General features: G+C 58.4%; 5 protein-coding genes across 7 annotated transcripts; 3 read left to right on the forward strand and 2 right to left on the reverse strand.

Moving 5' to 3' along the window:
- The first annotated feature begins 6,428 nt into the window (after positions 1 to 6,428).
- Positions 6,429 to 12,668, forward strand: BICDL2 (BICD family like cargo adaptor 2). Its single transcript, XM_081089269.1, has 9 exons — positions 6,429 to 6,717; positions 8,947 to 9,162; positions 9,292 to 9,408; positions 9,513 to 9,659; positions 10,515 to 10,712; positions 10,817 to 10,966; positions 11,654 to 11,784; positions 11,963 to 12,083; positions 12,169 to 12,668. The coding sequence occupies exons 1-9, from the start codon at positions 6,436 to 6,438 to the stop codon at positions 12,328 to 12,330; spliced, it is 1,524 nt and encodes a 507-aa protein (XP_080945395.1). The 5' UTR covers positions 6,429 to 6,435; the 3' UTR covers positions 12,331 to 12,668.
- A 28-nt stretch (positions 12,669 to 12,696) lies between these two features.
- Positions 12,697 to 16,511, reverse strand: THOC6 (THO complex subunit 6). Of its 2 annotated transcripts, XM_081089284.1 has the most exons (14): positions 16,135 to 16,507; positions 15,700 to 15,818; positions 14,732 to 14,847; positions 14,561 to 14,625; positions 14,366 to 14,469; positions 14,238 to 14,275; positions 14,106 to 14,154; positions 13,913 to 13,984; positions 13,731 to 13,833; positions 13,592 to 13,641; positions 13,436 to 13,498; positions 13,228 to 13,338; positions 13,005 to 13,139; positions 12,697 to 12,926 (listed from the first exon to the last, which is right to left on the reverse strand). In XM_081089284.1, the coding sequence occupies exons 2-14, from the start codon at positions 15,796 to 15,798 to the stop codon at positions 12,846 to 12,848; spliced, it is 1,086 nt and encodes a 361-aa protein (XP_080945410.1). In that variant the 5' UTR covers positions 15,799 to 15,818; positions 16,135 to 16,507; the 3' UTR covers positions 12,697 to 12,845. The 2 variants fall into 2 exon arrangements, with proteins under 2 accessions (XP_080945410.1, XP_080945411.1); XM_081089285.1 differs by lacking the exon at positions 15,700 to 15,818 and having other exon boundaries at positions 16,135 to 16,511.
- A 21-nt stretch (positions 16,512 to 16,532) lies between these two features.
- On the forward strand, positions 16,533 to 18,152 carry HCFC1R1 (host cell factor C1 regulator 1). Of its 2 annotated transcripts, XM_081089314.1 has the most exons (4): positions 16,540 to 16,666; positions 16,943 to 16,999; positions 17,113 to 17,241; positions 17,489 to 18,152. In XM_081089314.1, exons 1-4 carry the CDS (start codon positions 16,584 to 16,586, stop codon positions 17,622 to 17,624), a joined length of 405 nt encoding a protein of 134 aa, XP_080945440.1. In that variant the 5' UTR covers positions 16,540 to 16,583; the 3' UTR covers positions 17,625 to 18,152. The 2 variants fall into 2 exon arrangements, with proteins under 2 accessions (XP_080945441.1, XP_080945440.1); XM_081089315.1 differs by lacking the exon at positions 16,943 to 16,999 and having other exon boundaries at positions 16,533 to 16,666.
- TNFRSF12A (TNF receptor superfamily member 12A) lies at positions 18,092 to 20,087 on the reverse strand. The gene is made up of 4 exons (XM_081089318.1): positions 19,956 to 20,087; positions 19,142 to 19,246; positions 18,794 to 18,928; positions 18,092 to 18,711 (listed from the first exon to the last, which is right to left on the reverse strand). Exons 1-4 carry the CDS (start codon positions 20,047 to 20,049, stop codon positions 18,656 to 18,658), a joined length of 390 nt encoding a protein of 129 aa, XP_080945444.1. The 5' UTR covers positions 20,050 to 20,087; the 3' UTR covers positions 18,092 to 18,655.
- CLDN6 (claudin 6) lies at positions 19,385 to 23,620 on the forward strand. Its single transcript, XM_081089296.1, has 2 exons — positions 19,385 to 20,748; positions 22,265 to 23,620. Exon 2 carries the CDS (start codon positions 22,293 to 22,295, stop codon positions 22,956 to 22,958), a length of 666 nt encoding a protein of 221 aa, XP_080945422.1. The 5' UTR covers positions 19,385 to 20,748; positions 22,265 to 22,292; the 3' UTR covers positions 22,959 to 23,620.
- Positions 23,621 to 23,790: the final 170 nt, after the last annotated feature.

The raw sequence follows: 23,790 nt of genomic DNA on the forward strand, positions 1-23,790 counted from the left end.
CTGTGGTGATGAAAGCGCTCTGTATCTCTTTGAGGAAGACGCCGCGGCCACGGCAGCGAGCTGGGGTCCTCCGCCCACTCCCGTTCCTGACTCACCGCTGTTTGCTCTCACAGAACAAGTGGGTCAGCGAGCTGCACCGCAGCCACGGCTTTTAAAGAGGCTGAAAGACACCCACGGAACCAGAGGTGGCGATTCACCGAATTAGAATTACCCTCACCAGCCGCAGTGTACAATCTTGGGAGGGGTGTGCTGACTTGATCAGGGGCGAGAAGGAAAAGAATCTCAAACTGTAAGGACCAGTCCGGATGTCTGTCTGCCAAGACCCTGGGAATCACTACAAGAAAAACTCCCTGTGGGGAAGATTCTAACACTTGGGGTTGTTTTCAGATGAGGATCCACAAGTGGATCATTGACTGACAGTCCCTCTGAGATTGCTATCAGGTTACTTCCACCAGCATTCAGCCAGGAGGCAATCACCTTTGCAGATGTTCAAATCAACCTTTTAAATAAATTGACTATTAGCTGTTTTTTTAAAATATATATATATATATTTTTTATCCATTTCAGAGAAGAAGGGAGAGGGAAAGAGAGATAGAAACATCAATGATGAGAGAGAATCATTGATCGGCTGCTTCCTGCACACCCCCCACTGGGGATCGAGCCCGCAACTCGGGCATGTGCCCTTGACCAGAATCGAACCCAGGACCTTTCAGTCCACAGGCTGACGCTCTATCCACTAAGCCAAACCGACCAGGGCTATCAGGGCTGTTTTTTTAAAAAATGTGTTCCATATCATGATTGTGGTGGCAGTTACGTAACTGCATATACTTCTCAAAAGCTCAACAAACGAAACACTTAAAATTGCTTAACTTTATTATATAAAAATGATTCATTGGATTAGGTTGAATTGTGTCTCCAAAAAATACAAGTCCAAGTCCTAACCTCCAGTTCCCGAGAATGTGACGTTATTTAAAAAGAGGGTCTTTGTGCCGAAACCGGTTTGGCTCAGTGGATGGAGCGTCGGCCTGTGAACTGAGGGGTCCCGGGTTCGATTCCGGTCAAGGGCGTGTGCCTTGGTTGCGGGCACATCCCCAGTGGGAGATGTGCAGGAGGCAGCTGATCGATGTTTCTCTCTCATCGATGTTTCTGGCTCTCTGTCTCTCTCCCTTCCTCTCTGTGAAAAATCAATAAAATATATTTTTAAAAAAATAAAAAAATAAAAAATAAAAAGAGGGTCTTTGCCTTGGCGTCATCCCATGCACTGAAAGGTCGCCAGTTTGATTCTGGGTCAGGGCACATGCCAAGGTTGCAAGCTCGATCCCCAGTATGGGGCATGTAAGAGGCAGCCGATGGAAGTCTCACTCTCATATTGATGTTTCTCTTTCTCCCTCTCCCTTCCTCTCCCTCTAAAAAGAAAAAAAATCAATAAAAAATACTTTTTATAAAAGCAGTGGTCTTTCCCAGCCAGGTGTGGCTCAGGGGTTGAGTGTGGGCCCAGGAACTAGGAGGTCTCTGGTTCGATTCTGGTCAGGGCATATGCCCAGGTTGTGGTTGTGGGCTGGATCCCCAGTAGGGCCTGTGCGGGAGGCAGCCGATCAATGATTCTCTCTTATCATTGATGTTTCTGTTTCTCTCTCCCTCTCCCTTCTTCTCTGAAATCAATAAATATATTTTTTTTAAAAAGGGTGGGAGTGTCTTTGCAGATGTAAGTTAAGTCTCCAGATGACATCATCCTGGATTTAGGATGGGCCCTAAATCTAATCACTGTGTCCTTATAAGAGAAAGTAGGGAGCCATATGCGACCCAGGGACACCGAGAAGACCAAGGGGAAGTGAAAGCGGAGGCAGAGATTGGGGTGATGTGTCTACAAGCCAAGAAATGTCCGGGGTTGCTGGCAGCCCCAGGCACTGGGAGAGAGGCACAGAAAAGACTTCATCTGAGGAGCATCTGTAAGGAACCAACCCTGCCCACACCTTAATTTCGGTTTGGCCTCCGGAACGAAGAAACAGCAAATTTTTGTTGTTTACTAATTTGTTACAGCAGCTCTAGAAAACAAATACCCACCTTAATAAAGCTGATTTTTCTTTTTAAGTTGAGAAAAAACAACAACTTGGAAACATCAGGTTAAATGGATAAGGAGCCACGTAAGGGTCTACCATGTAGGCACAGGCCAACCACTCCACCTCCCCGAGCTGGTTTCCTGCTTGAAGGGTATGAACACATCAAAGTGTTATGAGGATAAAAGACATCATAATGTGCGTGGTGAGTCACCGTCGCGGCGAGGCTGAGGATCACTAGCACGGCCTAAGTGCTTGTACTTCAACCTCATTTAATCCTCACAACTCTACGAGGTGGAAGTTGTCACACCCATTTCACAGACGGTGAAACTGAGGGTTGCAGAGGTTAATCAGCTGAACGACACAGGCATGCGCAGCTGAGAAGTGGCCAAACTGGGATCTGGACTGAGGTTATAAGATGTAGCGCCCATGAGCCACGCTCCTTTGCTGTCCTGCTTTATTGGCTCATGTTTGGTTTATGGGTTGAGACCTGTTCCAGCTCCGGGGTGGGCTGTGAATCTCTTGGGAGGCAGGCCTTAACCATTTCATCTCCAGATGAACCCAGCCTCCTGCCTGACAGGAGGAGGACTCAGGGAAATGTGGGTGTGGGTGAGTATGGGTTGAACCCATGGTGACCCTGGCATTTAGACGGGGTCAGCCCTGCAAAGTCCACCAGGTTGTCACCACAGATGCCACGGGAGCACATGGCAGCTTTGCTAGGCAATAGAGCTCCCAGACCCTTTTGCAAAGAATTGGCCCTTCTACTCCATAGTGGCAGGAAACCTGTCCCAACACCAGGGCCCAGGAGTTCCGGCACCTAAACCACCCCTCCTCTTCTACCACTGGGACAAGGAGTCTTTGCACCCATTTTCCCACAAACCAATAGTCCCAGCTCCCATCTTCTTATGTTCTAGGATCCAGGAGGCAACTGATTGATGTTCCCCATGACTCAGGCATCCTCACCCCCAGCCAGAGGGACACAGGACCCACTGGTACTGACAGGCAGAGCTGGGTATGCACACCTCCACCCATCTTCACCTTCAACGGTGTCATGTTGGTAGCCTTGCCTGCAATCAGCTGGGGAGGGAGTATTTACACCACAGAAACTGGCAAATGCAACAAATCCAGGCTTTCTTTTCCCCCAGACGCCTGTTGTTAAATAGGTACCAGCACACCGCTGCTCCCAGCCCTCCGTTTGTCACTGCTCAGCAGGCCAGGAGTCCCCGTTACAGGAACTCAGGGAGCCTGGAAGTTTGAGGAGACTTGAGACGAGCCACCAGGCCACAGCTAGGACATCACCTGCATGCCCAGGCGGCACTGGGCTGGACTGTGGAACCCAGCCCCGGATCCTCCAGTCTCCATTCGAAGGCCTCTGTCCCTGACTAGAGAGCGCAGCGCCCAGCTCTACGCAGCCTGGGAACTGAGAGCACCAGCTGGGGACCACACAGGCAAGTCACTCTAGCTGTCCTCCCCTGCAGCACGGAAAGCAGTGTACGAGCACCCACCCTGAAGTCACACTGCTGCAGGTCACGTTCAAGGTCTGTCCATGGGACCCCAAGCAAGTCAGACCCTCCCTGCGCCTCAGCATCCTCATCAATAAGATGGAGGTAATAGCAGTTCCTGTTTCATTAGGATGTCACAAAAGTAAATAAGTTGTGCATTTGCGCCTATAAAAGAGCTGACTTCGCAGAGTGCTTAATGTGTGTTAGATTTGTTATTATAATTGTTAATGATTTCCCATCCCAAACCACAACGAGCTATCGACTCACACTTGTCAGAATGGCTATCATCAATAAATCAGAGAGCCCTGGCCGGTGTGGCTCAGTTGGTTGAGCATTGCCCCAGGAGGTCACCAATTCAATTCCCTGTCAGGGCACATGTCTGGCTTGCAGGATTGATTCTCAGTGGGAGGTGTACAGGAGGCAGCTGATTGATGTTTCTATCTCTCTTTCTCTCTTCTTTCTTCTCTCTCTAAAATCAATAAAAACATACTTTTAATAATTTAAAAAAATATGCCCAGCATGTGGCTCAGGGGTTGAGCATTAACCCATGCACCAAGAGGTCACAGGTTCAATTCCTGGTCAGGGCACGTGTCGGGGTTTTGAACTTGATCCCTGGCAGGGGGTGTGCAGGAGGTAACCAGTCAATCAACACTGATGTTTCTCCCTTTCCCTTCCTCTCTCTCTAAAATCAATGAAAACATTTATTTAAAAAATATTTTTCTTAATTTCAGAGAAGAAGGGAGGGGGGGGAGGAAGAGAGAGAAACATCTATAATGAGAGAGAATCATTGATGGGCCGCCTCCTGCATGCCCCACCCTGGGGATCGAGCCTAAAACCTGGGCATGTGCCCTGACTGGAAATCGAATCGTGACCTCCTGGCTCATAGGTCAACACTCAACCACTGAGCCACAACGGCTGGGCAAAAACACACACATTTGTTTTAAAAATAGTCGTGGGAGCCCTTGCCAGTTTGGCTCAGGGCACCAGCCTGTGGACTGAAGGGTCCTGAGTTCAATTCCTATATATATAGTCATGGGAGGCAACCAAATTTTTGGTGGCCTTGTTTAAAAAAATAATAATAATAAAGTAAAAATAGTCATGGAGATGTAAATAAAGTAGAGCGTAGGGAGCACAGTCAATAATATTGCAACTACTATGAATGTTGCCAGGTGGGGAATAGAATTACTGGAGGGAACACTTGGTAAGGTATCTAAATCACTATGTACAACTAATATAATAGTGCATGTCAACTGTAATTGAAAAATAAAGAAAAAATATATAAACAAATTCTTTTCTACCCCACAGGGCAGTTGAGGGGAAAGGAGCTGACACGGATGCTCAGCGCAGAGTCTGCACACAGTAGGTGCTCAGTTAAGGGGCCCTGTTGTTCCTGACAGGAGCAAGATGGTCAGTGCCTCTGACCTGGGTTGAGGTGACTTTCCTTGGGCGCCGCCTGACCAATCTGGTCACCAGGGGGCGCCCCAGCCCCGCCCACGGCACCGCCCCACACCTGTGCACCTGGCGCCGCCTCCGGAAGAAGGGATCGGACGGCAGGGGTCTCGGCGGGATCCGGGCATCATCGGGTGAGAGCCTAGGGGGCGCTGAGGACCGGGGGACCGGGGCCCTCCGAGCTTCAGGCTGGACAGCGCCGGGGCGGGCTGGTGTGGTTGGCTCGGGGCTGGAGGCACCGGCCGGACTCCTGGGGCCGGGAAGCACAGGGCGCAGGCTGCAAGGAAGGCGGTGGCTGGGCTTCCCACCCCTGACACCTGGGCTGGGGGTTCGAGGGACTATGGGCCCGGGTTGAGGTTCGGGGAGGGAAGAAGGGGCGCCCCGGAATCCCCAGAGCAGGCCGGGCTGCGGGGGCCATGCCAGGGAGACCCTGGGTGCAGCCTGAGGGCAGCTGGCCTGGGACTGCTGGGATCCCTGGGCTGGGACGCCTGGTGAGGGGAGTAGAGGGAGGGACAGGGGTGTGTGTTGGGGGTTACCCCAGGGAAGCCCCCTGTGCCCCCTCCCTCTGGAGCCCTGAACTGCTGGGCCCTGGGAGGCCCTAGGGGAGTGCCGCCAGCGCCTGTCCCCAGGGCGCGCTGGGGAGTAAACAGGAACCAGGATTGGCAGGGCAGTGTGGCTGGCACAACCTGTTACCTCGCCCTGCCCGGGCCTGGGGAACAGGGCTGGTGCCTACACTCCAGAGAGGACGGCTGAGCGTCTGGGCACCCGAGTTCTGAGGGGTGAGGAGCCAAACACCTGACTCCTGAGAAAATGGGAGAACGGGGCCAGGACACCTGGGCGGGCATCTGAGTCCCCCGGCGCTGGGTGGGCACCTGGGCTCCTGGAAGAGGAGGGGCTGGACTGCTGGGGGCTGAGGGTCAGGACACCTCCGTTCCGAAGGCTCTGTGTTCTTGGAAGGAAAAGGGTCTGGACTCGCCCCCGAGTCCTTCGTCCCTCGGAACCTGGCTGGGTTCTGGGAAGTCTCCCAGACGGTGAGAGGCTGGGAACCAGAATCCATCTGGAATCTAGAAAGAGGGAGGCAGGGAGTGTTGGCACTGGGACAAGTCGGGGGCAGAGAATGTCTGCTAGAGGCAGAAGGCAGCCCATTCATTTCCTGCTTCTCCCTGCCTCAGTTTACCCTGGGGACATTAACTGAGCTGAGTGGCCAAGACACGGATCATTAACCCTTCATGGTACAGGGAGGCCCTGCCTGAAAGGCGGGGAGGGCCGGTGGACAGGTGAAGAGTTAAGGGAGGGCCAGGTCCCGGCGGGGGGCGGGGCGGGGGCGGGGGGGGGGGGGAGAGCTGTCAAGCCCCAGGCTGCACAGTAGAGTGTCCTGCCGCCACCTGTGCCACAGACCTACCTGTCCCCCCAGACACTGCAGCACCATGAACTCCCCAGAAGGGCCAAGCTTCCCGGTGGGGCTGCTCTCTGGCGGCGCCTCCCCCAGCTGTGACGAGGGCTTCTTCCCCTTCGTGCTGGAGCGGCGGGACTCGTTCCTGGGAGGGGGCCCAGGGCCCCAGGAGCCCGAGGACCTGGCCCTGCAGCTGCAGCAGAAGGAGAAAGACTTGCTGTTGGCTGCAGAACTCGGCAAGATGCTTCTGGAGCGCAACGAGGAGCTGCAGCGGCAGCTGGAGACGCTCAGCGCCCAGCACTCTGAGCGTGAGGAAGTGAGCTGGCGGCAGGGGTGGCAGGCAGGGGCCAGGGGGGGCAGATGGAGGGCAGGTGAGCAGGGGTGGAAAGCCAGGCAGGGGGGTGCTTCTGGAATAATTCGGGGCTGGGCCCAGTCCCCCTGGCAGTGTCGTTTGAACATGGGCTCTGAGGACAAGTTAGGACCTGGAATCAGACCCCCGGCCTGACTGTGTGACCCTGGGCAAGCTGCTGGCACTCTCTGAATCTTGGGTCCATCTCCTCAGTAGTATAGTGCAACCCAGCCAAGTTCCTGGGAACCCCCTCCCCGCCTGGCTCTGGGCTAAGCACTTTCCATGCATCATCTCTGTCAATTCTCGCTCCACCTTTGCGGTAGGAACAATTCCTTCCTCTGCCCAGCTTCTGTTGTCAGCCACACTGTCTGTCACCTAGGGTGAACACCCTGGGCACCCCTGACTCTGGGATCATGTCATCAGCCCCAACTGCTGCCCTGAGCCCAACCTGAGTAGCTTACCTCCCTGCACCTCTCCACATAAGTGGCACTCTTCATTATGACCCATCACCCACTGTCCCCACCCCATCTTCCACCTCAGAACCAGACCCTGAGCAACTCCATGACCTCCTCTACCACGCCTGCAAGCCCTATTGATTCTTCTTCTAAACAGGATCCTGAGGCTGCCCCCTTACCATTTCTGCAGCCTCCCATCTGGTCACAGCCTCGATTGTCTCTGCCCCAGACACGGCAGCCACCTCTTCACCGGTCCCCAGCTTCTCCTCTTGCTCCCTGGAGCCCACTGCCTATGGGGCAGCCAGAGGGATCTTCAAAAATTACAAATCAGATCATTCCAGTCCTTGCTCAGATTCTCCCAGAGGTTCTTCATCACATTTAGACTGAAATCGAAACTCCTCACCAGAGCCTAAAAGTGCTCATGGGCGGCTTCCCCAACCTGAGCTCAGCTTACCACCCCTCCTACTGGTGGGGGCGGGGGTGGTGTTCTTTTCAGTTCCTTGAGTGGCCCAAGTTGGTTCCCTCAGGGCCTTTGCACTTACTGTTCCTTGCATTTAGCCCTCTTCCTTCTTGCCCTGCAGGAGTCCATTCAAACATCACTTCCTACCTAGGGAGCCTCCACCCTACCCTGCTCTTCATTACTTCCCAGGGTTTCTTTACAGCCTTTACTGTCCCTCCAAAACACCTAGTTCAAGCATGTGTCTGTTTGCCTAAGACCTCTGGACGCAAGCTGTTTGAGGCGGGGAACGCTGTGCTCTGGCTTGCTGCTGACAGCCAGACCCCAGAACAGGAGGAGCTCAGGCAATATTGGATGGATGGATGGATGGATGGATGGATGGATGAATGGATGGGACATGGTGATATTAAGGGACTTGCCTGACCACAAAGCAGCAGCAGAGCTGAGCACCAGCCAAGACCATTGGACCTCAATCCTGTGGGCTTAATCCTGGAGAAGTGTTGCCCCCACAGTGTTGGGTTAAAAACCCGGCTGCCTGGGCTGGGATCCCTGCTCCACTAATTCACTGTGTCCTTGGCAAGGCATCTTTCCCTCTCTGAGCCTGTGTTCTCCTTTGTAAAATGAGGACGTTAACGATTCTAACTCTAGTGGATTAAGTGAAGTCGCACACGGCCTGGCAGGAGCACTGCTAATAACTGTAGCAACTGTGGCTGGCAGCACTTTCCCGCTTCGATAATTAGAGCGTGGGGCTGACTTGCCGGCCTCCCCACGCTGGGTATCTGGGTGTGCCAGGCTTGCCCTCCCACTCGCTGGGCAGGTTTGGGAGAGGGCGGGCAGAGGCGTGGGGCCCAGGAGGGGCTGGCCAGGGTTAATTAGAGGGAGCTGGCTGGGAGGAGCTGGGGGAGAGGGGCTGAGCAGAGGCTGTGCAGAAGCTCAACCTCCAGAGCCCCTAGCTGTGTGAGACTATGGGTCGGGGCTTCAATTCTGCCAGACTCAGGCGCCAGAAACGGCGCCTGCAACATCGGGTCCAGAAGTCCAGGCAGCAGCCAGAGGTGAGTGGGCGTCAGGGAGCCCCACCTCATGGCCGGAGCGGGGTGGTCAGCCCCTCCTGTCGGGCCTGGAAACTTCTCTCTACTGTGCCCACCCTGCTCTCCTTTCTCTGAATCTGCCTTTTGCTCTCTGCCCGCTCCCTCCCTGTCTCAGACTCCCGCAAACTCTGTAGGTCTGTTTCTCCATCTGGGGCTCATCTCTCCCTCCCTCTGACCTTCTGTCCTGGCCCCACAGCGGCTGCAGCAGGAGAATCACGAGCTCCGCCGGGGCCTGGCAGCACGGGGCGCCGAGTGGGAGGCCAGGGCTGTGGAGCTGGAGGGGGATGTGGAGGCCCTGCGGGCCCAGCTTGGAGAGCAACGCTCAGAGCAGCAGGACAGTGGACGGGAACGAGCCCAGGCCCTCAGGGAACTCAGTGAGCAGAACCTGCGGCTCAGCCAGCAGTTGGCCCAGGTGGGACAGCCCTAACCCATCCAGGTTCCTGGGTCCCAGTTGGGGGGTGGGTGCCCTGGGATTGGTGTTGAGGCTTTGGCCACCTGAGGGCTCCACTGTTCCCCTCTCGCCCCCAACCACCACCACCAGGCCTCCCAGACTGAGCAGGAGCTTCAGAAGGAACTAGATGGCCTTCGGGGGCAGTGCCAGGCCCAGGCCCTGGCCAGGGCAGAGCTGAGGACACGACTGGAAAGTCTGCAGGGGGAGGTGAGTGCCAGCTAGGGCTGGGGGCCTGTGGAGCCAGGAAAGCTGGGCTGGGGGCAATCGGGAGCTAGCCCAGCACCTGCCCTCCAGCTGAGACCTTTCCCTAGAACCAGATGCTGCAGAGTCGCCGGCAGGACCTGGAGGCCCAGATCCGAGGACTGCGTGAGGAGGTGGAGAAGGGCCAGGGCAGGCTACAGGCAACCCACGAGGAGCTGTTGCTACTGCGGCGAGAGAGGCGGGAGCACAGCTTGGAGGTGACCAGTGGGGGTGGGGTGTGTGGGTGCATCCAGCTGGCCTTGGCCACTGTCTCAGGTCTTCCCGGGAGATGAGGCCAGAGCTGGGTCAATGGGAGCCCAGCAGCAGGGCCACGAGAGCATAAGCATTAGCCCAAGGACAAGTGGGGCCACGGAAGGGAATTAAGCAGGGGTGGCACACTCCTAGAATGCCAGGGTGGCACACTCCTAGAATGCATCAGAACCAAGCAGCTGGGAGGTCAGGAAGAGGCTGAGGCTAGAGCTCAGGCCAGAGATGATGGGGACATGGACCAGGTCTGAGGCGGTAGAGATGGCGAAAAGGGAATGAAAAGAGGCAGCGCTTCAGGGTCAGATTTTCTGGGTTCTTATCCCAGGATCTCTTCTAATATTGTGAAATACCCAGCCTGTTTCCCAAGTTGTGGGATGGGATAGTCATGGTGTACAGCTTTGTTGGGGGTGTGAGGCACTGAGCCCAGCACTGCTGGCTTAGCAGGAAGGCTCAGGAAATGCTGGATGATAGCAGTTAGAAGACTGACTGATCAAAGACAGGGCCGGGCTCTCTGAGAAGTTACTTTATGGGGTGTGGCTGGAGGGAAGGCGATGGAAAACTGTAAAACCCAGGCGCCTATCCGCACCCTGATTTATAGGGGAGGAAATTGGTAAGGGGAAGTGCACCACCCAATTGCCGCCTGGCGACCCAGGAGTGGGGGAGCAGGCACCTATAAATGGGATGCGCAGACACGCGGGGCTGCCTGGCCCTCCGCGGCACGCCAGCGCCCTCAATGGGCCAGCCGCGGGATGCCTGGCGGGTGCGCCTGGCAGACCGCCTTTGCTTGTCCGTCGGTGCGTGCACAGCTGGAATGCGCGCGCTCCGAGGCCAGGGAGGCCCTGAGTGCCCTGCGGAGGCTGCAGCGGCGGGTTTCGGAGCTGGAGGAGGAGTCACGCCTGCAGGACGCCGACACATCGGGGGCCTCGCTGCAGTCAGAGCTGGCCCACAGCCTGGACAGCGACCAGAACCAGAACCAGAACGCAGATGGACACAGAGACGCCCCGGTGAGCTCGATGCCCCGCAGCCATCCAGGAGGGCTGCAGACTCTACCCCGCTTCCTTTTCCCACGGGGTTCAACACCTCACTGACTAATTCCTTTGGTGAACAGACCACTCTGTCCACGGAGACCCAGGAGGCATCCAGTCAACAGCCTTCATCCCAGGAGGAGAGCTTGGAGCCTCCCATAAAGAGAGCGTCCCTGAGCCCAGGAGAGATGCTGGAGGAGAAGGAGATGGAAGTGGCCCAGCTGCAGGACGAGGTGGGGAGGAGAACATAGTGCTGGGTGTAGAGCCCTTCTCAATGTGTTTCTTTTTCCATCTATAACTCGGCCTTTTTCCACTAATGCCCCTCTACCTGGACAACCCTTCATCCCAACAAACTTGCAGTCATGCTTGAAGAGCCTGCCTGGCCCTGGCCAGTTTTGCTCAGTGATTACAGCGCTGGCCTGTGCACTAAAAGGTCGTGGGTTCGATTCCAGGTCAAAGGCACATTCCTGGGTTGCAGGTTCAATCCCTGGCCCCTATCAGTATGGGTATGGGAGGCAACCAGTCAATGTATCTCGCTCACACTGAAGTTTCTCTCTCTCCCCCTCTCCCTCCCTCCCTAAAAAAAGGGGGGGGGGATATACTTGGTGCGTATTTTAAAAAAAAGGTCAGCCTGTTTGCCACCTCCTCCAGGATGACTTCCTGGATGCACTGCCCCCTTAGTCCCACCTTCCAATGCTTCTCCATGCACCCTTCCTGCAGGTTTATACCATCCAAGTAGCCCCACACCAGCCTGGGGGCTCAGAAGATTCATCTCCAGCACAGGGCCACAGCTGCCTGGGGTGTTTGTGGAGCAGGCAAGGGAAGGGTGGTGGGAGAGCTGACGCCCAGGCTGCCAAGGAGAGCAAGGGCTTGGGGACTCAGAGGCCTACTTGCCTCTCTGCCTCCTTCCCTGCCTGCAGATCGAGCTTCAGCGGGCAGAGCTCCAGTTGCTGCGGGAGGAGCTGCAGAGGCAGAAGGAGCTGCGGGAACAGGAGGACCCCGAGGAGGCCCTGAGCTGCGCCCTCTCGGACAGGGAAACGGCTGTGAACAAGTGAGCCTGCCTCCGCCGTTCACCACCTCCCCAGCAGGGCACTCCGGTCCTGCTAGACCTCACCGGGGACATGGGTTCTAATTTCCCCACTCCGACCCAGGGGCCCTCTGACCTCCTTGGTTTCGGTGTTCCGGGTCCCACTCCCGCCCCCGCTCCCCTGCTTGCCCTCCGCTTGCAGGGCCCTGGAACTGTCCCTGGAGCTCAGCCGCGTCTCTCTGGAGCGGGACTCCCTCTCCCGGGAGCTGCTTCGCACCATCCGCCAGAAGGTGGCGCTGACGCAAGAGCTGGAGGCCTGGCAGGTAAGGGGCGGGGCCCGAGGGGGCGGGGCTTGGGGCGGGGCCCGCGCGCTGACCGGCTCCTCCCGCCCCGCTGACCTCCCCGCAGGACGACATGCAAGTGGTGATTGGGCAGCAGCTGCGCTCCCAGCGCCAGAAGGAGCTGAGCGCGGCCGGGTCCGCTCCAAGTCGCCCGGCACCGCGCTTCTCACTGCGCGGGCGGCCTGGGCATGCCGGCGGCTTCTTCAGCAACCTCTTCCGAAGGACCTGAGGGCCGTCCAAGGGGCCTGCCCTGCCATCTCTGGCTCACTTTCCTCTTCTGGGCGGCGGAGCGACAGGGCCCAGATTGTCTTCCAAAGGGGGCTGGTACCCTCCCAACCCAGGAAAGCTGGGCAGGGGCTCCCTGGGAGCAGGCCCCAGCTTTGAGGGTCAGAGGCCCCAGGTCGGTGGTGGGGGGCAGGTGGGGCAGAGCTGTCTATTTTTTGAATCTATATAGGTCTTTTCTAAGCACCAGGGCACCGGGCCCCCTGGCCCTGGCAAGCTCCGGGGAAGGGGTGGGGGTGGTTATTTATGTATCAGATCAGATAGTAATATATAATTCATTGCACCGACTTAGTCTTCATTCTTGAAAAGCAAGCACAGGGAAGAAAAGCCTGAAATTTTATTTTGTAAAATGAAAACAGTTCCGACCCCTGCTCGCTGAGGCCCCAGGCCTCTCCCTGCCTGAGAGGGTGGGCTTAGGGCCTCTTCCAGGTCCTCTGCTCCGGCCCTACCAGCCTCGGGAGGTCAGAAGGACAGGGAGAAGGCCCGATAGCCCAGATTGGTGAAAACATCCACCCGGCAGCTGTTGCCTGCAGCTGTCAGCACCTGGAGGCAAGAGGGGGGTGACTGAGCTACCCACACCCCTGGCCTCCCAGGACCCCCACAGCTCCTTGCAGGACCCACCTTGCACTCCGGTGCTGCTGGCTGCTGGTTCAGACTGAGGCTGAGCAGCCCTGGGGAGGAACCGGGCACCTGGGCCTTCAGCTCCCCACTCAGTTGCCACTGGTTGACGCAGGGGCCCTGGCCAGCTGACAGAATCTGTGGAGAGCAGGCAGAGGGTTTCAGGGTCAGGAACCAAGAGACAGGAACCAGGCAGGGGTCGTAAAGTCAAGGCAGCGCGCCTCACCAGGTCCTGGTAGAAGGTGACATGCTTCTGTGGTGCCCACATGGGGAAGATGGTGGTGGGTGTGGAGGATCGTAGGTGCCAGAGGGTGAGTGCTGGGCCTCCTCCACAAACCTGGCAGAGAGGTGAGGGTCCCCCACCACCATAAGCCACGGGCTCTCAGCTGGGAGGGCCCGGAGCTGCCACCCATCTTGCACTTTGCCTAGCTCACCATCCAGTCGGAGTCGGTTGCCAAGCATCCGATCCAGCGCCCATTGTGGGGCCTGGAGCACTCCTGGGAGGGAGGAGGGGAAGAGAGGAGGAGGTCAAGGCACAGGAGATGCCCAGGGAGAAGGGAGGACAGGGTGTGTGGGGGGCATGCCCTCACCTCATGCTTGTAGACCTCAATTGTCTGGACCTCCTTGGCCAAGCGCAGATCTGTGAGGGAAAACCATGAGAGGTACCCCACTCACCCCACCCCAGCCTTCCTCATTACCACCTTCCCCTCCAACTAGTCACTCCCTTACCCCAAAGCCGCACGGTCCCATCCTCGCCGCCAGACAGCACCTCAGGGTTCCGGTCCCTCAGCGCCAGGCAGTGGATGTAGTCTGTGTGGCCCCGGAGGGCCCGCTGCAGGGAGAGGGGCAGTGTCAGAATGAGATCCGGAAAGAATGCCTCCCCCTCCCACCCGGCTCCAGGGCCCTCTCACCGTGAAGGTCCCCGTCTCTAGGTCCATCGTATGCAGCTGGCAGTCCCCCCCTGCCAAGATGAGGGAATTCTCCTGCAGGGGGGAAGATGGGGTGGGGTCACCCGTCAGTGTCAAATAAGGACAGGGATCGGGGAAGTAGTCGTTTGGGCCAGAAACAGGGCAGGGTAGAGCCCGAGTCACAAAAGGCTCAGACCTTGGGGACGAGAAGCAAAGCGTTGATCTCAGGCACTTCCAGGCTGGTCCTGGAGGAGAGAAAGCAGGGTCAGCTCTGCTGAGGCAGCATCTGCACCCTCACGTGCCCTCTGCCCACGCGGCCCTGGCTTACCTGTACGGGGGCTGACGACACCATAGCTCCTTACAGCCCTTCAGGGAGAGAAGCACTGGGTGACCTCAAAGGTTCTCTCTGGGGCTGGGTGCCCGAGTGCCCCTGCCCCGCAGCTCCACACTCCTTACCTTCTTGAGGATCTCTGCCCAAAGCCAGGCCTTCACCTCCCCGTCCCCAGCGCTGAACAGATGTCGATCAGTGGAGACCATGCTATAGACAGGCCCATCGTGGGCTAAATGGAAATGCAGAACCTGAATGACCCTATCCTGCTCCCCTCCTTCACCTTGGGGTCCCCGAGGCCAAACTCAATGGCTGCCACCCACCTTGGAAGGTCACGATGGGCTTCTTACTTTCCTCTTTGGCCTCGGAGCTCAAAGCAGCAGACAAGCTGCAGGCGGAGGGGAGAGAGTGTCTGAGTCGGAAGCTGGGGGCATCATTCCTAGGAAGGCCACATACCAGAGCCAATGGGTGTTGGCGAGCAGAGGCCAGGGTACCTGAAGATGGCGATCTGCCCATAATTGTTCCCAGCCGCCAGGAACTTCCCGCAGGGTGAAAAACACTGGGAGAAGATGGTCATGTGCAACCGCTGCAGGGCCTGAAACACCTCCATCTGTGGGGAGAGGCGGGCGGAAGCTGTCTGGGAACTCCAATCCGAAGACTCCTTCCTGGTCCCCCTACCGCCAGTTCAGCTGCTGCCCATACTTCTCAGACCTCCATTGAGGCCCCCTAAGCAGGCATCTGCCCATAAAGTCCCAGGGGTGGCTCCAAGAAGAGGGTGAGGAAGGAAGGGGAGAGTTGATGCAAGGTGCCTAGAAAGACCTTGAGCAAGCACCCAGGCTCTCTTCCAAGTTTCCTTAATTGTTAAATGGAGCTCAGGGGAGATTCTGTCAAGATTGTATGAGCTGCCCTGGCTGGTTTGGCTCAGTGGATAGAGCGTCGGCCTGTGGACTGAAGGGTCACAGGTTCGATTCCGGCCAAGGGCACATGCCTGGGTTGCGGGTTTGATTCCCGGTGGGGGGCGTGCAGGAGGCAGCCAATCAATGATTCTCTCTCATCATTGATGTTTCTATCTCTCCTTCTCCCTTCCTCTCTAAAATCAATAAAATACATATTAAAAAAAAAAAGATTGCATGAGCTACTGTATATAAAGAGCTTCACAACGGGTTGCCTTGTTGAAAGTGCACAAAACGTGGCTCCATTACCCCAATAAAGAATAACGTACTACTTCCTAAGCCCTACCCTCTGGCTTTCATGTTAGGCCCACGAGGTATTTCTGGCTTACTCTTCTGCCCTGGGGTCAGAGTCCAAGTCCTACCACCAGCCCGCGCAAAACAGGGTTCAGGACAACAGTACAGTGAAGGCCTGGGGAAGGTGAGCAGGTGCAGGGTGGAGGGGGTCAATGGGGAGAAAAAGGGGACATCTGGAATACTTTCAACAATAAAGATAAAATTTTAAAACTTGCCCTGCCAGTGTGTTCAGTGGTTAGAGCGTCGGCCTGCGGACTAAAGGGTCCGGGGTTCAATTCCTGATCAAGGGCACATGCCTGGGTTACAGGTTCCATCCCTGGCCGAGTTGGGGCGCCTGCGGGAGGCAACCAATTGATGTGTCTCTCTCTCGCATGGGTGTTTGTTTCTCTCTCTACCCCCACCCTCCTTACCCCCTTCCATTCTCTCTAATCTATGGAAAAAATATCCTCATGTGAGGATGAACAACAACAATAAAATTGGGTTGTCTTGTTGAGTTCTAAGAGTCCTTTCTATATTCCTCATGACAGTACTTTAAGCAAAATAGTTTTTTTTAAAAGGAAAACGGTTCAGGGAAGGAGTCCTAGCTCTCCCCTTCTGAACTGGGCACAGACTACAAACCCCAGAATGCACCGCGCATCACGCCGCCTCACCTGACCCAGAGGCACCGTGGGCGGCACAGCTCGCTCCATCTCGAGAACTACAAATCCCAGAGTGCTCCTCGCGACACAGCCTCCCGGGTCCGGACGTGTTCTGGAGCGGTTTACCTTCCCGGCGTCCCACTGGTCCAGTACCGCCGGCAGGCTCGGCCGGCAGGCGGTCGCCGCGTGCCACCGGAGCCCCAGGAGCAGAGGTGAACGCCGCGAAGACCTCCCGGGCCCTCGACACTAAGAGGCGCCCACCGCCGCGCCGCTACGCCGGATCCCCTCCCCCACCCCGCCGAGCAGACCCGCCTTCCAGCCGCGCGCCACCAGTCTTCCGCGCCGCGCGGAATCTCGCTGCTGAGAGCGCCTAAAGCCACGCCTCCCGCGTGTGGCCACGCCCCCGGAGCTCCGCCTCTGCTCCCCGCATCCCACCCTCTGCCCCAGGACCCCAAACTCCAATGATCCTTCAGCAGCCCCTGGAGCGTGGCTCCCCGAGTCGGGCCCAACGCGACTCGGGGCTGTCTCGAAGCCTGGACGGGAGGTGTGTATGGGGGGTCCCAGGTGGGCCTCGCCCAGGGGCGCAAGAGCTTTGGCGGGGGGCTCAGGGCTCGTCTGCAAGATGACATACAGTGGGGGAAATCAGCAGGACTTGGGCAGGAGCTGAGTCAGGTTTGGAGACTTCCAGAGAATGGGGGTGACTTAGGCGTCAGCTGAGACATGGGCTGGGGGATTCCTGGCAGACGTTCCTGGCTCAGGCTGGCAGATCCTGGCATGGGGCCAAGAGGGTGGGGTGCACCTGGCTCTCTTTTCTCCCTAGCTCCCCTCTCCGAGGAGCTGTGCCCCTGAGCACCAAACGGCGCCTGAAGGAGGAGCAGTGAGTCTGGGGACAGGGAGGGACTCCCAACAAGACCTCTGGCAACTCAGGTCCCCATCAGCCAGCCTCCCCTCCGCATAGCCCAGCCTACCTGCCTCCTGGTCTCTCCCCAGGGAGCCCCAGCGCAAGCAGTTCCTGTCCGAGGAGAATATGGCCACCCACTTCTCTCAGCTCAGCCTGCATAATGACCACCCTTACTGCAGCCCCCCCCTGGCATTCTCCCCAGCTCTGCCCCGACTCAGGTAAGCCCCATCCACTGTCCGCTATCCGCTGACCAGGCCTTCTGGAGGATCACACCTCCTGGGAGCCAGCCTCCAGGCCTTGCCTCATCCTGCTATTTTTAGCTTCTAGCCAACCTCTGTCGTTTCTCCTCTTGGCTCCTTAGAAGGTAGAGGCAGCCCAGGAGCCCCGGGGGACCTGAACCTGGTAGGAGGCGGCTCTGCCAGGCCACCCTCAGCCCTCTGCCCTCGCTGTCACTTCCTCTTCCAGGAGCCCTTGCTCTGAACTGCTTCTCTGGCGCTACCCTGGAAACCTGATCCCTGAGGCTCTGAGGCTGCTGAGGCTGGGGGACACCCCTGCCTCCCACTACCCTGCAACCCCAGCTGGGGAAATAATGGAGCCCTGAGGGCCGGCAGACCGTGTACCTGCCCCGCTGCTTCTCCCCCACAACGGGGGAGATCAACACCCTCATGAAGGGAACAGCTGCCCTGCTTTTCCTCCAGACCAGGCCTGTGAGCATCAAGACCTTCCCCCAACAGAGAAAGACAGAGCCTGGGGTAGGAGGGACAGTAGCATGAAAAGGGAGGCATTCTCCCCCATCCCCCCCTCCCCAGAAGAAATGAATAAACATTGCTGAGCAGATGATGGCTTCAGTCTGGAACCTGGGGCCTTTGGGAAGAGAGGGCAAGACTGGGGCACAAGATGCTTCAGTTTCTCCTCAAGATCTTCCCCGGAAAGGGGTCAGGGTCTGCCCAGGTCCTGGCAGGCTGGGCTCAGGCATTGAGAATGTGTGAGTCAGAGCCTCACCCCCGCCCCCGAGGCTGACTCACTCCTCCCTCCAGCTCAGGCTGGGGAATCATGCCACTCTCCAATCCATTTAAAGTTAAAGATTCTTTTATTAATAAATTCTCCCGCCCCTCCAAACTTTCTACCCAAAATAAATATCTCCCCTCCTTTGAGGGTTGGTGGGGGCAGTGTCTCAAGGCCAGCCCCCCCTAGAGGGCCAGCCCCCTAGTGTTAGGAACAGATCCCTAACCCCCCAGGCTAAGACCCCAGTGCTGGGATTTCAGCACATAGCAGTGGGTGGGACCTGGTGTTCTGTCTGTGCCTCACTTCACCCTGACCCCCAAGCCATGGGGATAGGGGGCCTTTGTGCAAATGTTGCAGTTCCTAGTGTCAGCCATCTGGTGTGAGCCAGCCTGGGTCTCCTTTTCTGTCCCGGAGCCAGAGACAGCGCAGTCAGATACCTTGGAAGGTTCCTCTGAAACCTGGATCCAGGCCTCAGATAAGTGATTCACCTGTCATCCCCCCCCTGCACACCCCTGTGATGGGAGTAGCATGGCTCTAGTTGTCTGGGAGGCAGGGGCTGGCTCCACAATGAATGAATGAATGAATGGCGGGTGGGCACAGTTTCCTGATGACCAGGAAAGCTCGTGGTCACTGGATCAGCGCTGCGCCAGGACAGCCCTCCCCGCCGGTCTCCTCGATGGGGGCTGCAAAATAAGAAGAGGGGTCATCAAGAGCTGGGGACATGCTGAGGAGTGACGGCGGGGCAAGGGGGACAGGCACACTTACTGGTAAACTTCTCTCTCCTGCGGCACCGTCTCCAGACCAGGAAGCCAGAAAGCAGCCCCAGCACAAGGGCTAGGCTCAAGGCGCCCCCCAAGATGGGCCACAACAGCCCAAAGGAGGCTGAAGGAGCCCCAGCACCTGCAGGCAGGACTCAAAGTCAGACCTCACCCCTCTCCCGACCAGCCCCACCCCCTAGAGCTGAGCCTCAAGTCTTTCCCCTACCCGGACTGGCGCCCCTGCCCCATTCGCCTCCCACCTAATTCCCCCGATCTAAAGCCACCTGCTCCCCTCTCTACCCCAGCCACTCCCCTATGCTGGGGTCCGCTCGCCTCTGGCCCCGCCCCCACTCACATCCCCGGCAGAAGTCGCTGTGCGGTAGGGCTGGACATGACTCGCAGTTCATGCACTTGTCGAGGTCCTCGCTCCAGGAGCTGCCGCGGGAGCAGGGAGTGGTGCCTGGGGAAGGGGATCAGAGGCTGGGGGCGGGGCGCGGCTATTCTGGGGGCCGAGGTCTGGGTCGGCGGCTCGTATAACGTGAGTCACCGGCGCCCTCTTCGCGCATTCCTCACAGGTGACCGCACCGCCCGACCGGGATACGGCAGCGCGGGGTGGGGGAGCCGGCGGGCAGGAGGCTGGGGGGGTCAGGTCCCTCCTCGCCGCCGCCGCCGCCGGCGAGTGACTCATTCCTGGGCACCGGGCCCGACCCCGGTCCCTCCCCCCCCGCATAGCTGGGCACTGAAGTCACCGGATGGAAGGGAGCACCCCACATGGTATGGGGGACACAGACCCCCGTGCCTCTCGACACCCCACCCCGACTCCGGTCCCTGGGGCTGGGCAGGCCCGGTACTGACCAGGCTGACCAGGCTGGGGGCCTGCCCCCTCACCGGATGAGACATCCCGCCTTCAAACTTTCTCCACTTCCGAGTCCGAGTGGGACCGGCAGGAAACTGAGGCCGGGACTGGGAAGGAAGCTCGGAGCGAGACGGGACCTCCCCTGGCCAGGGAGCGCGGTGTCTGGGAACTACCTGACCCCCGATCCCATGCACGCCCCAGTTCTGCCCCCTCCTCTAGCTCCCCCAAACCGGCTCCCGCATCCCAGTCCGGGGTTCCCCGGTCCTCACGCCCTCCCGCCTCCCGCCCAGCCCCAGCTCGGCGCCCGGCGTACCTGACACCGGCTCCCCGGCCGCCGCGCACAGCAGCGCCAGCCCGAGCCCCAGCACCAGCAGCCGCGGCAGAGGGCGCAGCAGGGCCAGAGCCATCGTGCGCGTCCCGCGACCGCTACGGTCTGAGCCCGCCGCTAGTCGCCGGGACAGACAACCTCAGCCCGGTCCCCGCCCCCGCCTTCCGGGGCGGACCCCACGCCTCCGGCCCAGCGGCCCGCCCCCGGGCTCCGCCCCGCCCGGCCCGCTAATTCACCCCGTAGGTCTAACCCGCCTGCACGCGCGGGCTGCGGGCACCTCGCCGGGACAGTCCGGGTTGCCCTCGGGGCCCAGGTCCGGGAGGTGTGCGTGTCGGGGGAGGGGGCGGAGGGCAGACATGAAACCATCCCTCGCAGCGCGGAGGGCAGCATAAAAATGACGGTGTGTCCTCTGATGTTTACCTTAGGACACAGTCACCTAAGTAAAGTGTGGGCTTGTCTCCATTTTGCAGAGTGTGAAACTGAGGCTCCGGAAGGTGGAGGAGCCGAGGCCCGAGGTCCGTTTGGCTCCCCGGCCTGCGCCCTGACTCACTGCGGGCCCCCGTCAGTCGCTGATGTCCCCTCACCCCGGCCAGATGCGGGCGCTGCAGCGCGTCTCAAGCGCCCGGGACCGACCAAGTCGGAATCCGCGGGACGCAGTGGTCTCTGCCCCTCCCCGGGGCGGTGGTCCGGTGACGTCACTGCCTCTTTAAGACCCCCGCTCCGCCCCGTCCCCGCACTCGCGGCTCCTTCGGATCTCGGCAGAGCCCCACCTGCTCAGGTGAGCCTCGGGGCAGTGCGCGTGCTGGGGAGGAGATGGGTGCCTCGAGGAACGGGGTGCAGGGTGCGGGCAGCATGGAGAACTGGGCTGATCTTCTGCCGAGTCCCCGGCGGGGGCAGATCGGGTCCTTCGGCGGCTCGAACTGGCTAAACGCCCCTCCTCTCTTCCCCTGGGACAAAGGCCCCGACACCCGGGCGCCCTTCCCCCACCTGCATGCGCGCCTGGCCGGTCGCCCCTCCCCCTCACCTGCGGGAGCCGACCCTGGGCCCGCGCCGCCTTTAAACCACCCCGCGCGCGCGCTGCCCCCGGGAAGATGGGGGACTGAGGACACCCGCTTGTGGGCGGGACTCCGAAGGGGGCATCGGGAGCGGTAGGGAGCGTCCTCGGACAGAATCGAGCCGATAGTATGTGGGAAGGGGACGGAGTGGAGGGCAGGGGAGAAGCGCGAGGTGCCCTGGGCCAGAGGCCTGGAGGGGTAGACCCGGGACTGGGATGGAGGAGGGCTGGCCCACCCCATCCGGCCTCCCCCGCCCAGGTCTTCAGCTCCGGCCTAGCGGGTGCAAATAAAAGTGAGTGGAGGGTCTGCTCTCTGGTCACACTGCTGGGCTGGTGCTAGGTTCAGGTCCAGGCCGTGGCCCGGAACCTTTGGGCAATGGAGAGCCGTAACAAACACCTACACAGAACTGATCTGGATGGAGTCCTCCAACATGAAATGAGATGTGAGGGGAGACAGGCGGAGGGGCTGCTGCAGAGGAGCTGGTTCACTGGATAGACCCCAAGGATTTCAGCTCCTTTTCGAGAAGTTGTGTCTTGAGAGGATGGCATTATGGAAAAGAATACACAAGGAAAATGCCCCCGACCTTGGCAGTATGCCCTAGGGCCCCAAAGGGAGGGCAGGCGAGTGGGACCCGGGGAGACAGCCAGGGGCCGGAGGGAAGGAGGCTGTGCTGGGGCAGGCCAGGTGGGGACTGGTGGGGACACAGCACAGAAGATCTTTAAGATCAAACTGGTAGCCACCTGCCTGAGGAACCGAACCATGTTGGGGTGAGGGGTCTGGACTCTCCCGTTGGGTGGTGGGAAGGAGGTTGGATGGCTAATCTTGATGGCTTTGAGATTGAAACTCAATAGCTAGAGCCAACCTCCCATCTGTGCGCTCTGTGGAAACACCTGCAAACTTCGCTGTCACTCCATCCTCTTTTGTCACTTTGCTGTTTGATCAAATGTACCCATAGTGGCTGAGGCCAGGGACTAGCGCTGGCTTAGGCTTTATATTATCTTCCCTTTGTACTCAAAACAGACTGTCACATAACTAGGGGGAAAGAAATATATGCTAAGGCATTCATGCTCATTTTGCCCATGAGAAAATGAGGCTCGGGGCAAGACATGGCACCCCAACTCCCAAGGTTTATACTCATGGTGTTCTGTGTGGCCATGGCATCGGCCATGGGGATTAGCACTCGTTGGAGATGAGGGACCTTGGCCAGCTGGTCTTAATATTACTCTGTTCTGTCCCCAGGGCAGCTCCTTTCAACCTCAACCTCATCATGGCCTCTGCTGGTCTGCAAATCCTGGGGATCGTCCTGACGTTGCTGGGCTGGGTGAATGCTCTAGTGTCCTGCGCCCTGCCCCTGTGGAAGGTAACTGCCTTCATCGGCAACAGCATTGTGGTGGCCCAGGTGATGTGGGAGGGGCTGTGGATGTCCTGCGTGGTGCAGAGCACAGGCCAGATGCAGTGCAAGGTGTACGACTCGATGCTGGCGCTGCCCCAGGACCTGCAGGCCGCCCGAGCCCTCTGCATCATCACCCTCCTCATCACCCTGCTGGGTCTGCTGATCTACCTCGGTGGGGCCAAGTGTACCACCTGTGTGGAAGACAAGGACTCCAAGGCCCGTCTGGTGCTCACCTCTGGGATCATCTTTGTCATCTCAGGGGTCCTGACCCTGATCCCCATCTGCTGGACGGCCCACGCCATCATCCAGGACTTCTACAACCCCCTCGTGGCAGAGCCCCAAAAGCGGGAGCTGGGGGCCTCCCTCTACCTGGGCTGGGCGGCTTCTGGTCTTTTGTTGCTGGGTGGGGGGCTTCTGTGCTACACCTGCCCCTCTGGGGGGTCCCGGGGCTCCAGCCATTACCTGGCCCGATACTCAGCATCTGCCCCACGAGCCATCTCTCAGGGGCCCTCTGAATACCCCACCAAGAATTACGTCTGATGGGTAGGAGGACGGGGGCTCCCTTGACCATGGAGCTTAACCCCTGAGCTGGAGTCATCAGAACGCACGACAGTTTCTGGGTTGCTTTTATCTGGTTTTTCCTTTTAATTGGGCAAGGGGGTATTTTTCTTTTAAGCCATTTGTTAAACACCAAACCAAGAAGAAATTCAGTCTCACCTGGGCTCTGCTGCTGGCATTTCTCACTTTGGATGATGAGACCAAGGGGGCAACACTTCAGTTTCTCCATCTTTCTCCACCTTGGACATTCCCGCCTTGGAGGCCAGCCTGGAGCTGTGACCCCTGGGTGAAGGCTGTTTGCTGGCCAGGTACTTTGTGACAACCAGGTGCTTTGACAGTCTGTCCCCAAGAGTTCCTGCTCTGGTGGGGCAGGGCTTGCAGGGATGAGCTCCACCTTCTTGGTCAGGCCTCTGTGACCTGGAGCTCGAGCCTCAGTACCCTTGAGAAGAGCAGGTGATAAGTTACCCAGAACCACTTACCTCCAAGGATTCTGACCTCTGGCTCTTCCATGCTTGTCTCAGAGTTGCTTCCCAACCACGCTGTAGACCCCTGACCCTCTCATCTGCGGGCCCTGCACACTTCTGCCATGGCACACCCACCCACTAGTTTTTACTAAATAAAGAGTGTTTTGTTTTGTCACTTGCCATTGGAGTTGCTGGGAGGCTGTTGAGTTCCAGCCTGGAATAAGGTGAACGTGAGCGACTCACCTCTGCTGCTCACCTGCCTAGCACGGCCTGAGTGAGGTTACCCGCTCAGCAGGACCTGGAGCAGACCTTGGCCTGACAGCCGGGCCACCTGGTCTTCCCTGCCCAAT

This window comes from Myotis nattereri (assembly GCF_964212035.1).
Source record: "Myotis nattereri genome assembly, chromosome: 4".
Taxonomy (NCBI): domain Eukaryota; kingdom Metazoa; phylum Chordata; class Mammalia; order Chiroptera; family Vespertilionidae; genus Myotis; species Myotis nattereri.